General features: G+C 43.0%; 1 protein-coding gene across 1 annotated transcript in view; it reads right to left on the bottom strand.

Moving 5' to 3' along the window:
- Positions 1-12,500: 12,500 nt before the first annotated feature.
- SPOCK1 (SPARC (osteonectin), cwcv and kazal like domains proteoglycan 1) overlaps positions 12,501-20,426 on the bottom strand; it is a 338,727-nt gene continuing 330,801 nt past the window's right edge. The window contains exons 10-11 of the mRNA XM_076349893.1: positions 18,270-18,407; positions 12,501-17,223 (exon numbers count right to left, since the gene is read on the bottom strand). Coding sequence (XP_076206008.1) covers positions 17,033-17,223; positions 18,270-18,407 — 329 coding nt within the window. The 3' untranslated portion in view covers positions 12,501-17,032. The remainder of the gene's footprint in view (positions 17,224-18,269; positions 18,408-20,426) is intronic.

Here is a 20,426-nt window from a genome sequence, read left to right as displayed (position 1 = left end):
AAAGTAATGAATAGCAAAACCGGGTGTATGGTATCAGCATGCTCTCTGTCACAGGGTGATGAGGTTGCACCTTTCTGAGCAACATCTCTTCTGTCATGGTTCAGGGCAGTAGGAGCACCTCCTGCTCAGTAAAAGCTCTCGTATTGGTTTTGGTGTGCCTGGAACAGGAGCAGAGCTCCTGGCCATGGGCTGCTGGTTGCTCTTCCTCGCTTTACTGGAGAGGGATTCTGTGTTTCCATGTCCTGCGTGGGCAGAGCCAAGCGGCTTTCCCAGTGATGCTGGCATTCCCGCGTTGAAAAGTTAACTGTGCTTCTACCTCCAAAACAGCTACACGTGGAGGGTGGGAAATAGCCTGGAGCTGTGTCCCAGCACAGACATGTGTGGTGGGGAGCAGGTTGAGGAGGGAATGGAGACAAAGACAAAAGCTGCATTACCACAGGGGCTGCTAATCTCCGGGGGTCTTAGATAAGCAACCTCTAATACCTTAATTTCCAAAACTATGCATTTTTCCCCTCTGGATCTAAAAAAATTAAATAATTGACTCTGAGGTTCTGGAAAACAGAAATCATCATTGTCAGTCATACACTTCCTCTGCTTGCCTACCCGCCAGGTGATATTAAAGAAGAGAAAGACATTAGCACTTCTCTGTGTAGTACCTTCAAGTGCAGAGGATGTTTGTGCTGTGGTGTTATGGCAATCACAGCAGAGCAGCAACTTGAATTGTCAGGCTAGCTATCTATGAAACGTAGCATAACTCCCTTTGCAGAATGTGATAACGTGGCAAGCGTATCTAGTTCATAGGTTTTCTTAAGTAGATAAAATAGGTCATATATTTTTAAATGGTAAAGGGTGTTTTCATTTGTTAAATAGTGTTTTCTGTTTTCAGTCATTTAAGAGGATTTTCACCATACAAACTGGCTCTGAAAAAAAAAAAACACCTCACATTATGAGTTTATCTTTGTAACCATAATGAAATCTTCATTTTTGCTCAGTTTAACACAGCAGGTTTAAACAGTTATTTAGCATGACAAGGATAAATCCGTATTCACTATTCACAAAGTAGGTCAAATGAATTAAAAAAACCCCTGCTCTCATGTGACTTAATCATCAGATGCTAACCTTGCTGTATTAAATACCCAGACTTCTTCAGGAAAACAGCTTTGGAGTGAAAAGTTTTACAAAAGTGCTGCCTCATCCGTGATATACCCAGTGTGATTAGTATAGCTGACTGCAGACACTTACGTATTTGTCCTTCCTGCATGACCTACAAAAGCTCTCTTATCTTCCTGAAATAAAATATCTGGGGCAGAAACAGATGCGACATCATTTGCGGTCAAAACTTGTGGCTCTCGCCATAGCTGGAGGTTGCCCTGTTGCACTGATGCAGCCAAGAGCTGTCAGTGCCAGGGACCTGCAGCGCTTTCCTATGGTCACACCGAGGGATGCGCTCAGGCAGGTGCTTAATTCAAAGCACACGAAACATCTTATTGCCTCTATATAGAGCTGAAAAACACTTGTGCAATAAAGTACATCGCATTGTTGGCTCAAACAACAAGAGCTCACGCCTGACTCTGAGAGGCATGAAAATCACAATCAGATGAACTAGCTGTATCGCAGCAGTTTCATCTGAATACGTGTGCTATTGTTATTTAAAAAGTAACTTTAGCTGTAGTGTGCTCGTTTTTGGAAACAGAGCAAGTGTACTAGGAGCAGCTATCTGACCTTCGCCTGAAATGCAGTGAAGTATTGCAACTCTTTGCTGGATGGTTGTTCTTTTTTTTTTTTTTATTTTAAAGAACTTCAAGCTAGACTTGAGTTTTGTGGATGCAGTGATCCCCCCCCCCATCAACAGCACAGCCTCACCATCCCACACCATAGCTACAGCTATAGGAACCTACGGGTACTTAATGCTATAAGTACTTGTTACCCCGGGAATTTGGGATTGCTCTGATGCCTGCCCAGGGATGTGGGTAGAGGGCTCCAGGGTGTGCTACAGGGATGCTTTGCTGGAGTTAGTTAGAAATGTGGGGTGTGTTGAATGAGAAAGTGTCTCTAAAAAGAAAGCCCCTTTCTGTCTGTGATAACCTCATTCTGTGTGGAAGGCAGGGCGGCGAAAGGTCTTCACTCCTCAACATGAGAGCTGGTTGCAAGACAACTTACAGTAAAACCAAACCAAGCTCACGCTAACAGAAAATGGCATTTCTTCAGGAGCAAAATCCCACGGCATTGTGCCCGGAGCAGCCACGGCTTTGCTTCATCCCACCCCTCTCCACCCAGGTGTGCTTGAACCTGCTTCAACCTTATAACCTGCAGCTGTCCCTCCGGTAGCACCCAAGTGAGGTACTGGATCGGCAGTGACCGAAATGGCACAGACCAGTTCGGCTCTCGGTGTCTGCGGGTTGTGCTCAGGACGAGGTGCTGGGAAGTCGCAGGGACGACATATAAATGAGTGTGAATTCGGCGATTAAATCTGCAGCCGCCTTCACAGTTGTGGACATGCACAAATGGAACTGATGGAGTTTCCTTTGCCTGCTAAAGGAAGCATGAAACAAATTATTTTGTGTCCAAAGTTTGTAGTAGAGCCGTGAGGGACTTCTAATTAGAGAGCTAATGTGCACTTTCCTAGTGATTAGGTAAACACATTTTTTTGTTATTTATAATAGCTTCCATCAGACGGATTCAACTAATTACAAAAACATCCCTTGTAGAAACCATTTACAATTTTAATTCTAATTACTTTTTGATAATTCAGAAATATTTTTTGTACTATTCATCAGAAAGCAGAAAGTTAATCCATTCATTACCTCACTGAATGGCCGATTTGAAACCAACCATGGATTACAAAAAGTCAGACTGAAGGTGAAAAACAGGACTTTGCTGTGCAGAAAGTTGTGGCGGGGGAAATAGCTGTAAAACCCCCTAATAACACATTGCTGAAAAAAATGAATCATTTGCAGAGCTGAAGAAGAAAGGCAGCGTTACATTTGCAGCTTGAGCGCTCCCATGTCGAACGAGCCCTTTTGTAATGGCAGTAGCAGAAAGTCAGGGACACGTGTTTGCCTAAAATATCCTCTCCGAAATTTCTGCAGCTTAAGGAAGTCTCTTCAGCGGGCACGATTCAGCTCCCCGTAACGTCAGATCCCCATTGACTCGCGGGGGGGCTAAATGAATCTGGATACAGATAAAAGCTGCAGCTTGTATTTGAAAACACTGGGTGCAGTGAAGTAGAAACGTTGGCCCACGGGTCTGTTTTGCTCTCTCTGTATTCAGCCACGTGCCGAGGCCGGTGTTTCCCAGCCTGCCACGAGCCCGCGGCCAGCTGGGTGCCTTGAGCTCCTGCTGAGTCCCAGCCTGGGACATGCAGGGCAGGAGGCGGCCCTGGCTGTTTCCCTGCCAAAACAGAAATGCTTTCGAAATAGCAGGTTTTTGCACCAATCCTAAGGAAAGCAGCCGTGGTGGGAGGGAGCCCTAAGGATGCCGGAGGATGGGGCTCGTTGCCATTGCATCCCAGAGACATACCCCAAATCCCACATCAGTCTGGTGGAAATTATAGATACCTGTCACATGATAGCTTTGCCTTTAAAAATATTAGTTTTAACTCAAAACATAAAAGGACCGAAGGTTCAAAGGGCCTTTATAAGCACTGCGGGATGACAGTGAATCTCCTGTGATTCCTTCTGATCCAAAAATTGCAGGTCAGGTCTTCCCCGATATGCATCTCCTTAAGTTATGTGCTTTCAGTGGAGCTGCACTGATTTACAGCCCTGGCCAAGGAGCAAATACATTTCTTTTAACCTAAATGACCTTTTTTTTAATGTACCCGATCTAGGAATTAAATATCCCATCTGATCTCCTATTTGTAATTTTATTATACAAAGCTCTAAGATATATACAGCTTTTTTCTCTGAAAAGTGATTATGCTCTTTGTTAGAGTCATATAAAATCCTACAAAATTTGCTTCTGACTCCCAGTTTTGTATACCAAACTCCAAATTTAGAGCCCTCTAAAACTAATTTATTGAATTCACTGTGAAAAGCTTTGATTTCTGTACATAAATACTTTAAAAAATGCATTCTTTTACTCTCTCTTACCTTCTCCAAATATTTACTTAAATACACTTTTTGAAAGACAGTTTCAACCTTCAGAAATGAATTGCTGCCTGAAATGGGTTTGACAAGCCATGAATGCAGCATTTAGGTCAGAAAACACAAAATGTTTTAGTTTTGAAATACATCCTGCAAGGCAGTTGCGTATCTTTTGAAGGTGCAAACTCTGAAGGCCCATCTCAGCCTGGGTTTCTTAGCTGGGCAAAGCTGACAAGCGATGTTTGGGAACCCTCTGTCCTGACTCTGGGGGACTGAGACACGTTGGAAAGGGATTTGCAGGGAGCGAGGCAGAGGCAGGGAGGAAGAGGAGGGACGTGAAGGACGTGACACGTGAGCACAGTGGGGGCAGATTTGGCTTTTCTGTCCTTTAAAGACGTGCTCTTTAACCTGGCTGTGCTTTTATCGCAACTGCTGTTACCAACCCTACCGATGTGCTCCAAAAATATGCACAGAAAGGAAAAAGCAGGAGACAACAAAGCGTGAGGTCTCAGGCACTTCTCCGAGGGCACCGAACTCATCCAGCAGCCTTCACCTTTCCTGGACATAAAAAATGGTTCAATGAACATCTGTTGTCTCACCCTGCCCGAACCCTTTCAAGTATCCCCACTCTTCTAGCCGTCTTTTTTTTAAATCAGTCTGGAGGTAAGTAAGTGCGTGCCACATCTCCCTGTTCCTGGTACAGTGTTGCCCAATTAACTGGGGCTTTCGCTGAGATGGAGCCTGATTTGCTTTCAGCAACTAAGAGCCAGACACGGTTGCTTTAGACCTGGTTAACATAAATCCTCCCTTGCATCCTGGATCAGGGGAGCAAAACGCTCTGAGGCCATAGGGGTTCAACGATAGAAACCATGGACGAAAACGGGTCTAGGGGCTGCAGCAGAGAAACCGCAGCGGCATTTCTGCTGAATATTGGGCCTCAGAACCCAAGGGTTAAAAGATTTCCTCTAGGCCCGAGGCACCGCTGAGTTGGCGCTTCTCTATATACTCTGTCGTGTCCCAGCAGACTACTTGCTGCCTTCCTAATGTGCCATGTGTCTGAAAATGAGCCTCTGACCCAAAGCAGTCCTTTCTTCTTCCTTCACCCTGCTCTGGTGGTGGGACGAGACTAAAACTGGGAGGATGGTTAGCTTTGTCACAGCTTGGAGCTGCAGACCGGTAAATTCAGGTTGAATATTGCTGGGTATTTCCTGTGGGATGCTGGAACCACAAGAGACTCTGTGCTAGAGAGCCAGAGCTCAGCCTGGCTCATCCCTGGCAGCTAATGAGCGTGGAGAGGAGGCAAAATGATGGATCAACACGGCTGAAGTGTTTTCCAGCATGTCTTCTGCATTCAGCTATATTACGGAGCTGTACAAAGCAATGGATGTGTTAAAGTATTGAGATGGCTTACAAAGGCATGGGTGGCAGCCGGTTTGCACCAGCAAATGTGTTTGTCGTCTCTTCAGCTTTTCGGAGAGCCACCATCTGTAGGGAAGGCCAGACTGCCTCAGTAAATGAATAAATGCAGGTAACGACTCCTAGGGCAAAGCACGTTGGACGATTTCCTTGCAGGATGGTGGGAGGGTTTGTGCTTTTTGGCACTCATCTCAGAAACGCTGATCCTCCTGCCTCGCCAGCCTGAGCTTGACAGCCTATAAAGCTCCAAAAGCAAAAGCCAGACAGCAGGAAAAAACCCCTCACTGCTGTTAATAAGCAAAGGGACCAACGAGGCCGGAGCTGAGGGAGTGCACTTAACAGCCCCACCTGAACAGGGAGCCTCTTCATGATAGCACTTTGCTAGAAAGGATCCATTTGCTTCACAGTCAAACCCAGCAATGGGCAGGCAGGGCTCTTTCATCCTCATCATTAAAGATGATTACTCAGAAGGGAACAGCATGTCTGAGGTCTGCTGGAGCTGGCAAGGCTCAACGACCTTTTCAGCCCACTGAAGTTGCTTTATCAGCCTCCGAAGTGACCCAGCCATACTGGCTGGTAGGGGAGTAGCACTGAGGGGGCACATACATATAATTTCTAAGAGTTTCTAACACTCCCCTGGGAGGAGGGATACCGCACCGAGAGCTGAACCAGTGTGGACTTGATGAGCAGGTCAGAAAATGCTGCCGATGCAACGTGCATATTGCATATGTGAGAGTACAAGTCTCCATAGGAAAAAGCTTCACAACTTTTTATTCTCTGCCCTAGAGTCACTGTCATCTTAAAATTCTCTCCAAACATGAAAACAAATCATGCTGTCAAAAAATCATGCATTAGAAACAAATTATGCTCTCTAAATGCATCTTGGCAATATAATTGATAAACTGAGTATGTGAAATAATTGAAAAAGTAGGGGGGGGACATGCAGGATAAACGACTAAAATAGGAAAGTAATGAACACGTGTAAATAAGAGCCACAAACAATAAATATAAATTACGGTGTGACAAACTGTAAATAATCAGAGCATTTCAGGCCTGAAATGTGATCCCTCTTCAGGGAAAACTCGTGTTAGTAAATCTGCAAAAGCCTTAGTGAAGAAAACAAGAAGAGACGAGGTTATCGGGGCTCTTTGAAATGGCAGGCACGATGGATTAGCCCCTGGATTCATTACTCAAAAACTTCACCAGCAGTGTGGAAGTAAGACGCGTTACCAGCCCACTTCCTACCTCCACCCCAATGTACAAATGATCCTGGCAGGAGTGATGCCGCCAGCCTTTCTCACACCGCTATAGATATAGATTAAAAAAAAAGGGATGGCATTTATCTTCCCTAATTTAGCCATTTAGAAGAGGCTTTTGATGGCTAACTCTTGTCTCTTGATTCTCTCCACTTTCCTCCTTCCTTCCCTGATGTCTCGGGGATCCTTGTGATATTCAGAAATAAATGGTCACTGTACCCAGCTTCTTCGGCAGATGCATGTATCAAGACAGTTTTTTTGTCCACCGCATAGGATTTTAACCCATCTCTCTATTTCCAGGTCCTAAATCCTTTCCAGATCCTCAGGATTAAACTCTGATCAAGACCAGCCTGTGCCAAGACCCTTCAGCATGAGCAGGACTGTGGCCTGAATTAGGGATGAGGCTCAGCCACTGCCACAGAATTTATAAAGCAGCCGGAGATCAGTACTGAGGATGTACCAAGCGGTGTGGGAAGAGATTTGGGATGAATGAGGGCTGGCAGATTTACACCCTGGCTTCCTGGGTGACTCCTGACTTCTGAAAATGAAGGTGAGGGATGACACTTAGACCGTCATTTGCTGTTTCAGAATATGGTTGCTTTGTCTTAGGACGTCTTTAACTCATTGCCCAGAGCACAGCCACAGCAGGAAGGTCCCCGCTCACCTGCGCTCCGTGGGTGGATTAAACCCCTGGGCGTTTGGTGAAGTTGCTGTGGGTTTATGTCTAGTTAGATGCAAGTGGGTTAGGGCTGAGAAAACATTTCCTTAGTGGGCAGATTTGAAAGAAAGTATTTGCTGCTCACTGACTGAAGCTCGTTCAGAAAGCACCCTCAGGAGCAGTGTTTAAGGCAAAGATTGCACCCCTTCACCTTGCTGCTGGCTTGCAGATGATATCACGTGGTAGAAATACATCGTGCTCCATGTCTAGGGGTAATAAGAAGAAAAGAAATGGCATTAAAATGCAAACTATTGTTGGTGGTTATTTCCATGGATAGTCCTCTGCCATATAATAGCACAGAATCCATCACGTTATGCCTTATTTCAGCTGTGATTGCTCCCGAGAAAAGATGTAGGTCATATCGTGTCGAACGCAGTGCCTTTGAGAAGAACTCACAGTGCAGTTTTCAGGTAGCGGGGGGGGGGGGGGATTGCTTTGCCACTTTATTTTATAGCCGTGCTCCACCCACACTTGGCCAAAAGTGGTAGAAAATGTCGCTGACCAAAGTTGGCTGCGGGGCTGTACCACTCTCTGCAATGTACGCGGTGGCTGGTGGTGCAAAGCAAGAGAGAGCCAGCCCTGGAGTTCACAAACACAAGGAGCTGCTGCTAGGGGTGTAGGAAGAAAAAAGGGGGAAAAGTGTTGAAATTTTGGGGTACAGGTGAAAACAAGGTTCACCCACCAAATCATGCGTCTCTACAGCAGCCCAGGAGCCCCATTAAGTTAATGCTGTGCTGTGACTTGCACCACAGAGCCTGGGGGAGATGGAGCAGCCAAAATGTCTTGATTTTAATGTAACCCTACAAGCCATGGTTTGGGACATAGCCTTGCTCCAGTTTAACAGAGGATTTCATAAGACTCAATTAGCAAGGTTATGAATTAATCAATTACGTAAAACAGATGAGCAATTGGATATCCTGTTCTACAGTGATACAGCTCGTTGTTAAAACTTAATTAACTCACAGGCTTGGGGACAAAATTAAAAAAAAAAAAAAAGGAAGAAAAAACCCCAAACCCTACAGAAGACTCAGTTAGGAGAGAATGATTTCAACTGCGGATGGAAACTGGGCTTGAGACCAGACGGGATGACAGCCCCGCTCTGAGAGGATATCGGAGTTATTTTGGGTAGTTTAACAGCCAGCCTGATGTTTGCCTCTACCGCTGCAGCCAGCTGAGCCAAATTATGCTTTTTTGCTTGCCAAAATAAATGGCAATTCCTTCCATGTAACTGAATAGTGCCCACCTTTCGAAGCTGGCCGATGCAGTACGTGACAAGGGAGGAGTTTAGCAGATGTATTTATTTGCACCCTACCTCCTCTCGCTACAGCGGCAGCTATTGCAGTAGGAGTGGAGGTGAGCTGCAGCATTAGTGTCACTAACAGCCACCAAAGCCCATTGTAGGTGGGATTCTTACGTGACTTGTACCAAAAGCAATGGGAATATTGATCTTCTGTAATAGCCCCTTGTAACCCAAAGTATTTCAGTAGCCTACATTAATCTGTGAAAACCTACATCTTGTTACAGTCCCAGTTTTATTTAATTTTACTTTAGGCTAGTCGTTATTTAGGTCAATTCCTTGCCAGCTGTGATAAATTGATACATCATCTGTGATGGAGCAAAGCTGTGTCTGCATGCTCCTACTTGTACAGACTCCTACTGAATATATTTGCATTAACTGGATTTGTGATATTCAACACAGAAAAATCAGTGTCAAAACCTGCAAGTCTCTCAAAACCTGCAAATAATTTCAGAGGTAATGTGTTTTCAAAGCATAAGCCAACGTGCTTCTGGACCTTTCCTCTAACAATATGCTCTGGGGTCGATTTGCCCATGTTTAAGGGCCAGATTGCAAATGTATTGGCTGGGAATGGAAGTAGAGTCATGCTCCAGCAATGATTTTTATTGAGTAACTGTAGATGAGAAAAGGCAGTTACTACCTGGCAAAGACCCTGCATTTTAAGTTTTCTTTACAAACTCTCTGCCCAGCCCTTTAGCGTGAAATTGCAGGAATTTATAGTGATACATGAAAGAAGTTGATACTCGAGACCAGTAGCTGCCAGACACGGTATTTCTTTCTAAATCTGCTGTCAGCAGAGGGGTTTCTTGCACAGCTACAGCTGGGAGGGTGGCTTCATAGCCATCGAATGTACACATTAGAGCTTTTTACGTACCTCTGCCTCACTACTGGGCTGATATAGTAGCGGCAAAATCTGAATTTGCTTCTGGCCTTGCTCTTCCCTTCCTCCCAGAGTGCCACTGTGTCATTTGTGGTTTTTTTAATCCTGGTTTTCAGGGATTGATTTCAAGCAGTTACTAGATATTGCACACAGGGGACAGGACCAACCCAGCTTGTAGCAGGAACCTGCCTCTGCAGTTTGTGGGTTGTGATGGGCTGACCCTGAACTGCTCAAGTCAGGGGGGAATTTTCCACTGAAGAAAAGTAGGCTCTGCCCTGAAAGCAGCGCGTAGGACTGCTCTCTCCACGTGCAGTGGGTCTGTCCCTCTCATTCACAGCTTACCTAAATCTATTTGTTTCACCATTTTTTTTTTCTTTTTCCAAGACTGCATAAAGCCTGCTCTTCACTCTGCCTCCCCCACCCCCTCTGAAAAAGATGCTCTAGTTTCAGATGGGAGCGCTCAGAAAGTCAAAAGCTTATTAATAGCTCTCTTTTTAATCTATTCAAAAAGCTGTACAGTGTGCAAAGCTGTTGTGACATGATTTTTCTTTTTAATATCTCACCCTTGGACTGTCAGTATTTAAGGAAAAATGAAAGTAATCATCAGTGAAGGCTGTAATGCTACTGTTTTGTAGCTGGTGTGGATCTCAACAGAAAATTTTGTAAGAGAGAAAATAAAAGACTCCGTGTGTGTGCGTCTAAGTGTATGCATGCACCTCACAGTGGAGGTTTCACAGAACAAACCAAGAACAGTATAGTCATTCGCAAAGTAATATCAGTAAGATACGAAAAATATTCATACATTGGAAAACAGGGACGGGGGGGGAAGGCTTTTTCTTTGTAAATGGTTAATCTTGTAACTTTGCCATGTGTGTCCCTTTCCATGCAGAGTTATCTGCCCCCCCCGCCAGTGCGGTGCTGCCCGGTCTGGCAGATTTTACTGAGGATGCAAAGTACAATGTTTGGGTGAGGATGGACTCCGCTGTCCTCCAGGTAAGAGCCATCCCTGCTGATCATTTTACCTTAAGCCCAAACTGACCCTTTACCAATGCTGGAGCGCCATTTCAGCCGCAGACACTCTTCAGTGTCACTAGGGAAGCAAAGGCTGTATCCCCTGGCAGGGAGTTCATGAAAATTAGTCCAAGATCCTCATCCAAAATGGAGGACAGAATCATGAAAAAGCTAAATATAAATCAATGCAGCTTATCAGGACATGACAGGGACATAATAATCTACTATATGTATTTTAATGTATGAAACCAAAGCACCAATTCACAGCATTTAGCCCAGTACAAGTTGTTACAGAAGAGATTAGCAAAGTATGGGTGGTAAAACACCAGCTCAACCTTACATGAGGCGTGGAAGGAATTCCCAGAAGCGGATATCCCAAAACCAGGGGAGTCTAAAGACAGCAGTGACCGAAGCAGGAAGGCGGTAAGAGGAGGGACCTGCCACTTTTCTGCATAGCAGCTCCTCGGAGTGATGTGGCCAGCCGGGCTAACTGGGGGTTCAGTCCCCATGCACATTGCGAGCTCTCCCTCGCTCCCCCAAAATACACTGGCACTTTTTTGGCCTTGACCAACACTTCTCAGGGCCGGTGATCATAACAGTATGTGTATATATATACATAAATACTGTGTGTGTGTGTATAGGTATATACACACACATCTGTTATGACAATATATATATACACACACATTTGTATATAGAGAAGAGGGGTGTGTGTATGTGCATAGCTATGCATATGTAATACAAAACAAAGCTTGAAAGACACCTGCAGTTTTGAATCTAGAAGGGATATTAAAAAAAAAAAAACCAAAAAACTCCAGTCATTAACCCTTCCCGACAACTAAAATCTCATTTGCAACTCACACACTCTTAAAGCTTCGGATTTGGTTTGTTGCCTTCCAGCCCTCAGTGCCGCAGTATCTGACACCTGGCACAGCTGAATCACTTAAACATGGAAGATCAAACTCTTCAAAGAGTCTGAGAGTGGTTTTGGAAAGGGAAAACCCATTTGTTCTCAGAGTCAGGTAAGGCAACATACTGGAAGTAACGTGTGGTACCCACAGTAGAAATAAACTAATGACTGCAGCCAATTTAACAGAAATTTAAGGCAGGTTCTGACCCTAGATGACACAACGCAGCCAATGGTGTACAGACAGACGAGTTATAAATGTATTACCTGATGAGATGATAATGGCACAAATGTTTGAGAACAGGTTTCACACTTTCATGTGGTACTTTAATATTGCACATAACAGAGTAAAGGTGATGAAATAACATTTTTAACTCTGTAATTAGCACTGTAATAATGTTGGCTGTTTAAATCAGTTAATAATATTAAAGAGGAGCTCTAATTTAATAATAGAGACACAAAACCAGATATTTCTAAGTGAGGATGGCTTCTCCCGAATTGTATTCAATATAATTTTGTCTTAATTTAGATAATGGCCACTGTAGAATGTGGCTGTGTTTATAGAATTGCCCTAGATACCTTCAGAAGAGGCAGAAAAGCATCACGATTTGCAAACTGGGGAGGAAATAAAAATGAAAGCTTCCCCCCCTCCCCCACCCCTGTTAGTTCCTTAAAAATCAATTTTAATGTCATTTGAAAAGTTCTGAATTTGGTACAGTTATCACTTTCAGTTTGGTTTCATTTCTGCTTTGAAAATACAGCTTTCTAAAGCCCTTACATTAACTTCACAGATTACACCTGACACTGAACAGAGGTATAAACCAAATATAAAAGACCATCCATTTCCATGCATGATTAAATGCTGACTCAAGGTACTGCAGCATTTTTGATCCCCAAAGTTTAATAAAATTCAGGACAGGCAATAAGGAGTCACAGACAAATTAAAATTTATTGAGACAGACAAAAATGCAACTATTTCAGACTACAGTTAGGCATTTACAGTTAACCAAAGAAAGCAAAATGCTCACATTCCACTTAACTTCTTATGGAAAAAGCATTCAGAATTTACTATGCAAGTCTACTTACTATGATAGTCTACATCCATCTACAGTAGGGACATCAAACTGAAACACGTAATATTTGGATCTCTCCTTACAGATCTACACATTTAACAGTAATGGACATCAACAGCATTGAGAAAAGTATAAAAAGACCAAAACCCACCTACTGTAGAAAGGGCTTTTTGATGTATAGTAACTGTACAAAGCAGTCTATGTATTAAAGGAACCTGAATGGCATACAGAAGGGACTGCAATAAAAGCCAACAAACGCAGGAAGCTAAGCTTGAGCGATCTGGTGGTCTGTATCAAGTGGTGACCTTAGATCTATGTCATTTGCTGCTTGAGGGGAAAAAACGCTACAAAACTTCTAATATCAAAATATTCCCATGCCAGCAATGTACACTGAGACTAACAGACTAGGCTGGAGAGGCAAAGAGAAGCATTCACTAACAAACAGTGTTGTTTTAAATATAAACTTTACATTTTCAATATAAACTGTAGAATAAATATTAAATAAACAGTTCAAATGGTTTAAAATAATAGTACATAATAGCTTAAAAAAAAGACAAAGAAAAGGAAAAAGATTCTTTGTGTTCACAGCAAAGGCCAGTAATGACCCAAAAAACCCAACTGTGCTGAAATCTGGACTCAAGGAGATTTTGATTTAACCACAGTAGTTAAAATGACACCTTGAAACATAAAGCAGTACCTAACAGTACTTTGTAGTCTCTGATGTGAAAAGGAAATGAGATTAAAAATTGGTTTGTGTCTCTAGAAGAATGGGACAACTCTGATTCCATTGTTCACAATGAGGAAACGTTTGGAAGGTCAATGACTTGATGCAGATGGGAAGTCCTGCTTTGCAAAAAAAAGAAAAAAAAAGAAAAAGAAAAGATAAAGAAAAAAATAAGGAATTAAATTAAGCCGGAAGCAAATTAAGTCCTTTACAAAGCATGAAGAATGGACGGGCCTTGATCTGGAAGAGCACTGGTTCTTGGTAGAATCACTGGTTTCTTTTAAAGAAATAAAACATTTTCTTAATGCATCTTCCCAAATTGGACACACACACACACACACATATGCACACACATATATGTGTACAAATGTATATATATACATATGTATATATAGGCTGCAGCTCGCCCAACCACTGGAGGATGCCAGTGGATCACAAAAGGGCTTTGCTAAATAGCTTTGTAATATTTGGGAACTTGCTCTTAAAGCAATCCGCAGCCTGAGCTGCCCTTCCAAGCACGACAGCCTGTCTGCCCTGTTCCTGACCAGGCTGGGACACCTTGTGATTTGACACTACTCTCTCTAAACTCTCTTGTAGTCACACCCAACTGAACTAGTCAATAAAAATGGCATTTTTTCAATGCTGGCCCTGATTCAGAAGAACACTTGAACAACTGAAACAGGTGACTGAACGATCGCCTGGCTAGGGGCATCCTCCTGCATCCAGGCCAGCGAGCTTAAAACGGGGGTGGGTGTGTGTGTGTGTGCGCGCGCGCGCGTGTTTGTTTCCGTGTGAAGGGAAATGTGCTACCAGAGATCAGCCGAACCAGCCAAGGCATCTGCCTTCTTGCCTGGCTGTGCTGGGCACGGAGCCCTCTTTCTTGACTGGGACCCACAGCGTGTTTGAGTTGGTGAGTCTGAGAGACAGTAATTGTTTTATAGTTTAAGAGAGAGATATAAAACCTGCCAGCTCTGATTTGGAATAGTTGCACGTGTAAGATTGTAGCTAGGAGAGGATCAATGGTGTTGAGAAAGGGATGCTGGTGGCATGTCTGCTCACGTAACCTGAAGGATGTCCACATTCACTTTTAAAGGCTTATTTAACAGCTTTTATTTAACCCTCTTTCATGTTTGCACGTGACACAGAAGGGCTGCAACCTTGGACCCTGGAGCTGCCTGCAAGGGCTTGGTTAGACAGGCTTTACCCTGGTGAGGTGCTGGGCGGGAGAAGGGATTTACTATGTGGCCTTTGAAGTGATGCATAGTTCCAGGATAAGCCACTGCAAAGGGACACAGGACTGCAGAAAAAACTAGTTGTGTGGGGAGAATGAGTCCAGTCAGGAGGATAAGTGTAACTCTACTGATTGTGGACCTCGATTTTATGTCAGCGTGAAATGGCAACTCTGTGCCTTAGGCAGGTCCCGCACAGGACAGCCGAGCTAGACCCAGAGAGTATGGGTTTAATTAGTAACATACCAGAAGGAAACCAGCCACGATGTTTGAGAAGCAAGCTACTGATGGTGTTCAATTGCTTCTCACAAAATCATACTATTTAGGGCAACAGAAATGCTGGTTGTATCTGTTCCTCTTGCAAGTCAGCATCATTTTCTATGAAAGGCAAGTAGAAAAAGCGTGTGTGTGCCTGTGCTGCGCAGCTCACGGACAATGATTTTTAAATAAATTTTCAAAAGCTATAGGGAAACCAAAGGGATTTGAAGCAGGGCGGATTGCAGGCCTTTTGCAAATGACTGTGATGGCAGATTTTTGGGAGGATGCGGGGGCGTGAAACAACACACAACAAATTCCTCACGATTTTACACACCCTTCTGCATTAATAACAGTTATGCAAGCTTGCTCTTCGTTCTCAGGTCATTGATCGAGATAAATAGGAAATGAAAGAGGAGAAAACAACTGAGCCCCTGCAACACATGGTGTCTGAAAGGAGTTCCTCTTCTGTATTGCTCTTCTGATCATGTCTGAAAGCAGAGGTCCTACACAGAGGGGGAGAGGGGCTGCAGAGCCCTGCCAGGCTCTGCAGTGGGCACTGACTTTGGGGAGAGCTGAGGACCACAGCCCTTGGGCCGGTGTCCCTAAAAACCTGACCTCTGCCAACCAGCATGGTATTTTCCTGCTTTCGAGTGAGTATGTAACCAGCCATGTTTTGACTCCATACTGTCTCCACCTCTATATCCAACACTAACTCAGAGGAAAAAAAAAATTCGATCTAATTAGTTTTCTGTGTAATAAGCACATTTTTCATTCTGCAAAATAACTCACAGGCAAATCACAGGCACTGCTAAAATACTTAGATCTGCATCCTACTGCAAGAGTGGGGTTAAGGTACCTCTTACTGTTTCTGAAAACAGCAAAAATAATAAAAGGTCACCACAATACATTACTGCATCAGAGAACTGCAATGGGAAAGGACACAGCAAATAATTTAATGTCAATATGCTATGATACAATTGAAGAGCTATGAATATACGGGAGATGCTGAGGGAATCACAGATTGTATTTTAATACTATTCTCTTTTACGTGTGTGTGTGTGTGTGTGTGTGTTACGAGTGCGCAGCTTGTCACACTGAGCAAAGGGGTTATGCTTTTGAAACATGACCACCTAAAGTTGCTTTTTTAAACAGGCCAAATAAATATTAACTATTTAAATTAAAGAAACGACAGCTTATTACTTTTGATGGTTAGTGTCTTTGACAGCTTTATAACTTTGGACTGAGGGATTGCTAAGAGTAAATAAAGAGCAGGCAGATCCACAGTGTGTGAGCAGGAAGCAGAGGCTGCCTGTGCAACTTTAGTGCAACTCTTAGTGCAAACGAGTTCAGGCAGAAGCGGAGGAACAGCTGTGGAGGTGGTTATGATGCTGCAAAGTCACAAAACACTCTCTCCTTGAACACTTTGAAAGGCAGATGGACTCTGTTCCCTGCCTGTAGGGCTTGGTCCATGACAGCTGCAGGTTCTCAGCATCTCTCAAGATCAGGGCCGTGTTCCTTACCCGAATAAAGTGTCAGGGAGCTGATCTACACTCTGGTGGGAGCTTTGCCTTCAGTGTGGGCTGGACTAAGCCTGTTGGACTCATTCTCAGAGAATGTAAGGAAGAGAAAATCCTGCCAACGGGTTTCTTTCTACATTAAACCCCTGGTGCTGGGCAGCCAGAAGTCACTACCCAAAGAGACTTACTCTTTACTGGAACGTAACAAATACGGATTAGAAAATGAGGCACCTATATTTCCTTTTTCATGAAAGAAAAATAACTGTTTCTGATATGATCCAGGTAACAATTTATGACACATTCTCTAACACGAGAAGGGCTTCTAAGCCTTGTATTGGTTTGTTGAGCCCCTTCTGCGATTCTTCTTTCATGGGATATATTTCGTAAGCTGTGCAAATGAGGATTAAGACATGAAATGTTTTTGAAACGAAACTCATTGCCCCTGTGGGTAGAACAAAAATCCCCCAAACCAACTGAACAAAAGCTGTATCCCAAACAGTTCTTGCTCGAAAAAAAAGTTGTCTTCCAACTTAAATAGACTATACAAAATTAAACTCAGTAGAGAGGGAATATTTGTGCCAGGTACTCTCAGATACAATTGCAGAGATATGATGTGACTTGCAATATTGTGCAAAAACATGAGTCCTCATTATGATGGGCACTACCATATATAGCCAATTTCATCATCCTTATCATCATCTTCATCTTCATCATCTTCATTAGCTGCTCTTACATGAATCTTCAGTTTCCCTTCTTTGTCTTTTTTTGCTGCTTCAGGTTCCTCTTCCAAATCATCCAACAATACAACAGATCCACCACTGCCAAAATCCCCTGAGGTTTCTTGCTCTTCTTCTGAAACAGGTGAGCAGGAAAGGTCATTCCCTTACATGACACCAGATCCCTCGTTCATCCCTTGTCATTCAAGCCACCCTCATTTGCAATGTTACTTTTCAAATTTATTGGTTCAGCTATTCGTGAAACAACCACTAAATTTCAATTTTCATCCTGAACTGGGATATATATCAATTTACTCTGAAAAATTTACTTGCCTAAAAAACTATGCATCGCCCTCCTCCTAGAGACTCGACTGGAGAGTCTCAGTTCACATGCACACAGGCCAGGAAATCATTTCTTGTTTGTAAGTACCTTCATCCCATCCCAACTCTGTAAACCAGGCTAAAAATATTGCACAAGTTGATTTTATCTGAGTGCATAAACCACACGCTGCAAATGTAGCTATTGAGCCTAACATCTGTGATGTGATTCTGGGCATCTCAGACCTTCTAGGTCTCTGCTTTTTCTGTTCCTTCTTGAAGAAGAAAGCTGCATCCACAACCATCACTGAAGTACTCTGAAGGAATACGACTGAAATCTTGCTTGCCTAGGTATAACAGCTAATTGTTGATTTCACATATCTACGTAATATTGTCCTGTTTTAATATGGAGTTAATATTGCCTGATTTTATTGGGCTTGGCTGTTAATTTACAAAATTTTACACATTTAGGCCTTCCTTTGTCTCGAAAGACATTATTCATGAAGTCCCAGTAAATGTGTGTTCCAGAGTATACAGAACAATGTATTTAATAACCACGCATAGCAATCCCATAGCCTTAATTTTAAAATCAATCACTACATTTTCCAGGCTGGTAGCAAAAATAATCTTCTTATCAGTGGTTACTGCCTGTTAACTTCTGCTGCACCCCCCCAGTCCAAAGGACCAATACACATATAAGGGCCCCATTTGTAGTCTGAATAGGAAAATACAGGAGCACTTTGACCACTGGTAGTCATGTTTCCCTGTTGTCACTTTTGTTATCGCACTCCATCGTACAGCGATGGCAGGGCTTACAACAGTGTTAATTCCTTTCTTGTCTGAGGAAAGCACATCATTACTCACCACAACTAACTGTCCCTTGCTTTCTTGAGCCAGCTATCTCATTCCCGTACTTATCAACACACCAGCACTGCCCTGTGCTGCCATGGCACTGAGTGGCTTTGTAATAACCTTCTTCATTGCACCGTGGGATGAAAGCACCTGAATAAAATATAAGGTATAATCAGTAACGCAAGCCTCTGTAGGAGCAAGCAGGTATACAGAGTATTTTGAACTTGTCACTTATTTACATGAAGATCTTTACAACGTTGGCAAGAAAATACATGTGATTATCTGGTGCCTAAAAGGGAGCAGAAATTATATATGATTAACTATTTTCAGCCACCCTGGCCACTGCACAGTGTATAAATGTTTGTGCACATATAGCACATGCAGGGTGATGGCATATGGTACTAGAGATAGGTTCACTCTGTCCCTGAATGATCAATATTCCCACAGTGCCCCTTTCAGATTCAACTCCTGGTTTTAAACTTTTTTTCCCAACTGGATTATTACCCCAACTTCATTAATTCTGCATTTCCCTTCCATTTGCACTTCTTCAGTGTTTATCATACAAGTCTTTCCACAACACTGTAATTATCCCTGGAAGGTATCTGCCATCTGCTTGCTATTCATACTAATCTCAAGCACAACTTCCGACTTACTGAGAGTTCCCGTTTATGAAAGGAGAAGAAATGCATAAGCTTTACAGAGAGGGCCAACAGGATTTGAAGTCAGCAAGTCTTCGGATTTGAAGCCCAATATTTGTCTCACATTAAAACCAATATAGTTCAGCCTTGTGGACTGTGGTTCATTCTGGCTTCTGCAGACAGGGAAGCTCTCAGGAGAAACCCGTTTTATTGTTCCCACCATTTTCAGCAGATACAGCAAATGTACTTCAATATGAAAAGCCCTCTTGTTCTTCAAGATGAGTTAGCTTTATTCCCAGGGGAGGTCAGTACAGTCATTTTCATTGCTTTGCCAATTGCTTCAATTTGAAACATGGCAGAAACCCACCCTTGCCCCCAAATTTCTTGCCTCAAATGATTTTTGAGAAAGTATTTTTCTCCTTTGTCAAAGAGACCAGTGATTTACTGGTCACGCAGTAAGTCTTCTAACTAGTTCCATGTGTATAGCATCTCTTCAGACAGTTCATGTGTCAAAGGGGCTATTTCCACTACATTTCTCACAGAAAAAATGAATGAGAAGGTGCTGCCCAAACGTAATGAAATTTCCTATATAAAAGACATAAAAGTCAATCTCATACACACGCACACATCTATATAAAGTGAATCCTTGAATTTCCAAACTCATCGCACTGCAGATCTTGTCTAATGTTTGAGTGCCGCAAACGTAGGTCTGGAAGATGAGAACAGAAACCTTTGAACATCTGCAGAAATCTTTGTATATCGGATCAGTTTTGGAGACCACTTCACATCCATTAATGAGAGTATTTTAAATAACTTCAAAGCATGAGCTTATAGCAGGTTTGCTTATAGGTACCACCACTATGTTCATGTATAAATGTAAGCTTACTGATGACTACCAAAGACTCATTTTCACTATTTATAAAAAAATGGTTCTAATAACCATGTGTATGTATTCGCCTTTGCAGGTTTTTGTAAGTTAATGCTCACTGTTCAATCCTTCATTTCAATATTGATTGAGAAAGTTTTTTTTTCATATTTATGCTCATGTCCTCTCTCTGTTAAGCACTCCAGGTGTTTATCAGACTATACACAACTTTGAGAAAAGTGCTCAGGTGCTGATTTTGAGCTGGTGTAAATCATCATAGCTGTACCCATGTCACTAGAGCTCCCCGTTATATCAGATGAGCATCTGGCTCCAGGGAAGAATCAAAGGGGGAACCTCAGTGGCATTATGGGGTGAGCAGAGAACGGCCTCTGCATTTTAAACTGTCTCATGCTTTCTCTTTTCCTTGGGCAATGCAACCTTTCCCTCCTTTGAAACAGGCCTTTTTGCACAGTTTCACTGTGTTTCTTCTAAGGTATTAAAATGTTCCACACTAGATTTAAAAATAAATTATGGTCCAGGCTCACTGCCAACATAACTGTGTGTGGAAAGGATTCACACTTTGGGTCACAGTGAAGAGCAGAAGGTACTTTTCCTTCTGCATGGGAAATTTGTGCTAATTTGTGTGTAACGCTGGAGCTTTAAATG

This window comes from Aptenodytes patagonicus, chromosome 12, assembly GCF_965638725.1.
Source record: "Aptenodytes patagonicus chromosome 12, bAptPat1.pri.cur, whole genome shotgun sequence".
In the NCBI taxonomy this organism is placed as follows: Eukaryota; Metazoa; Chordata; class Aves; order Sphenisciformes; family Spheniscidae; genus Aptenodytes; species Aptenodytes patagonicus.
Note: the sequence above shows the minus strand (reverse complement) of the source record. Positions and strands in the feature narration are given on the sequence as shown.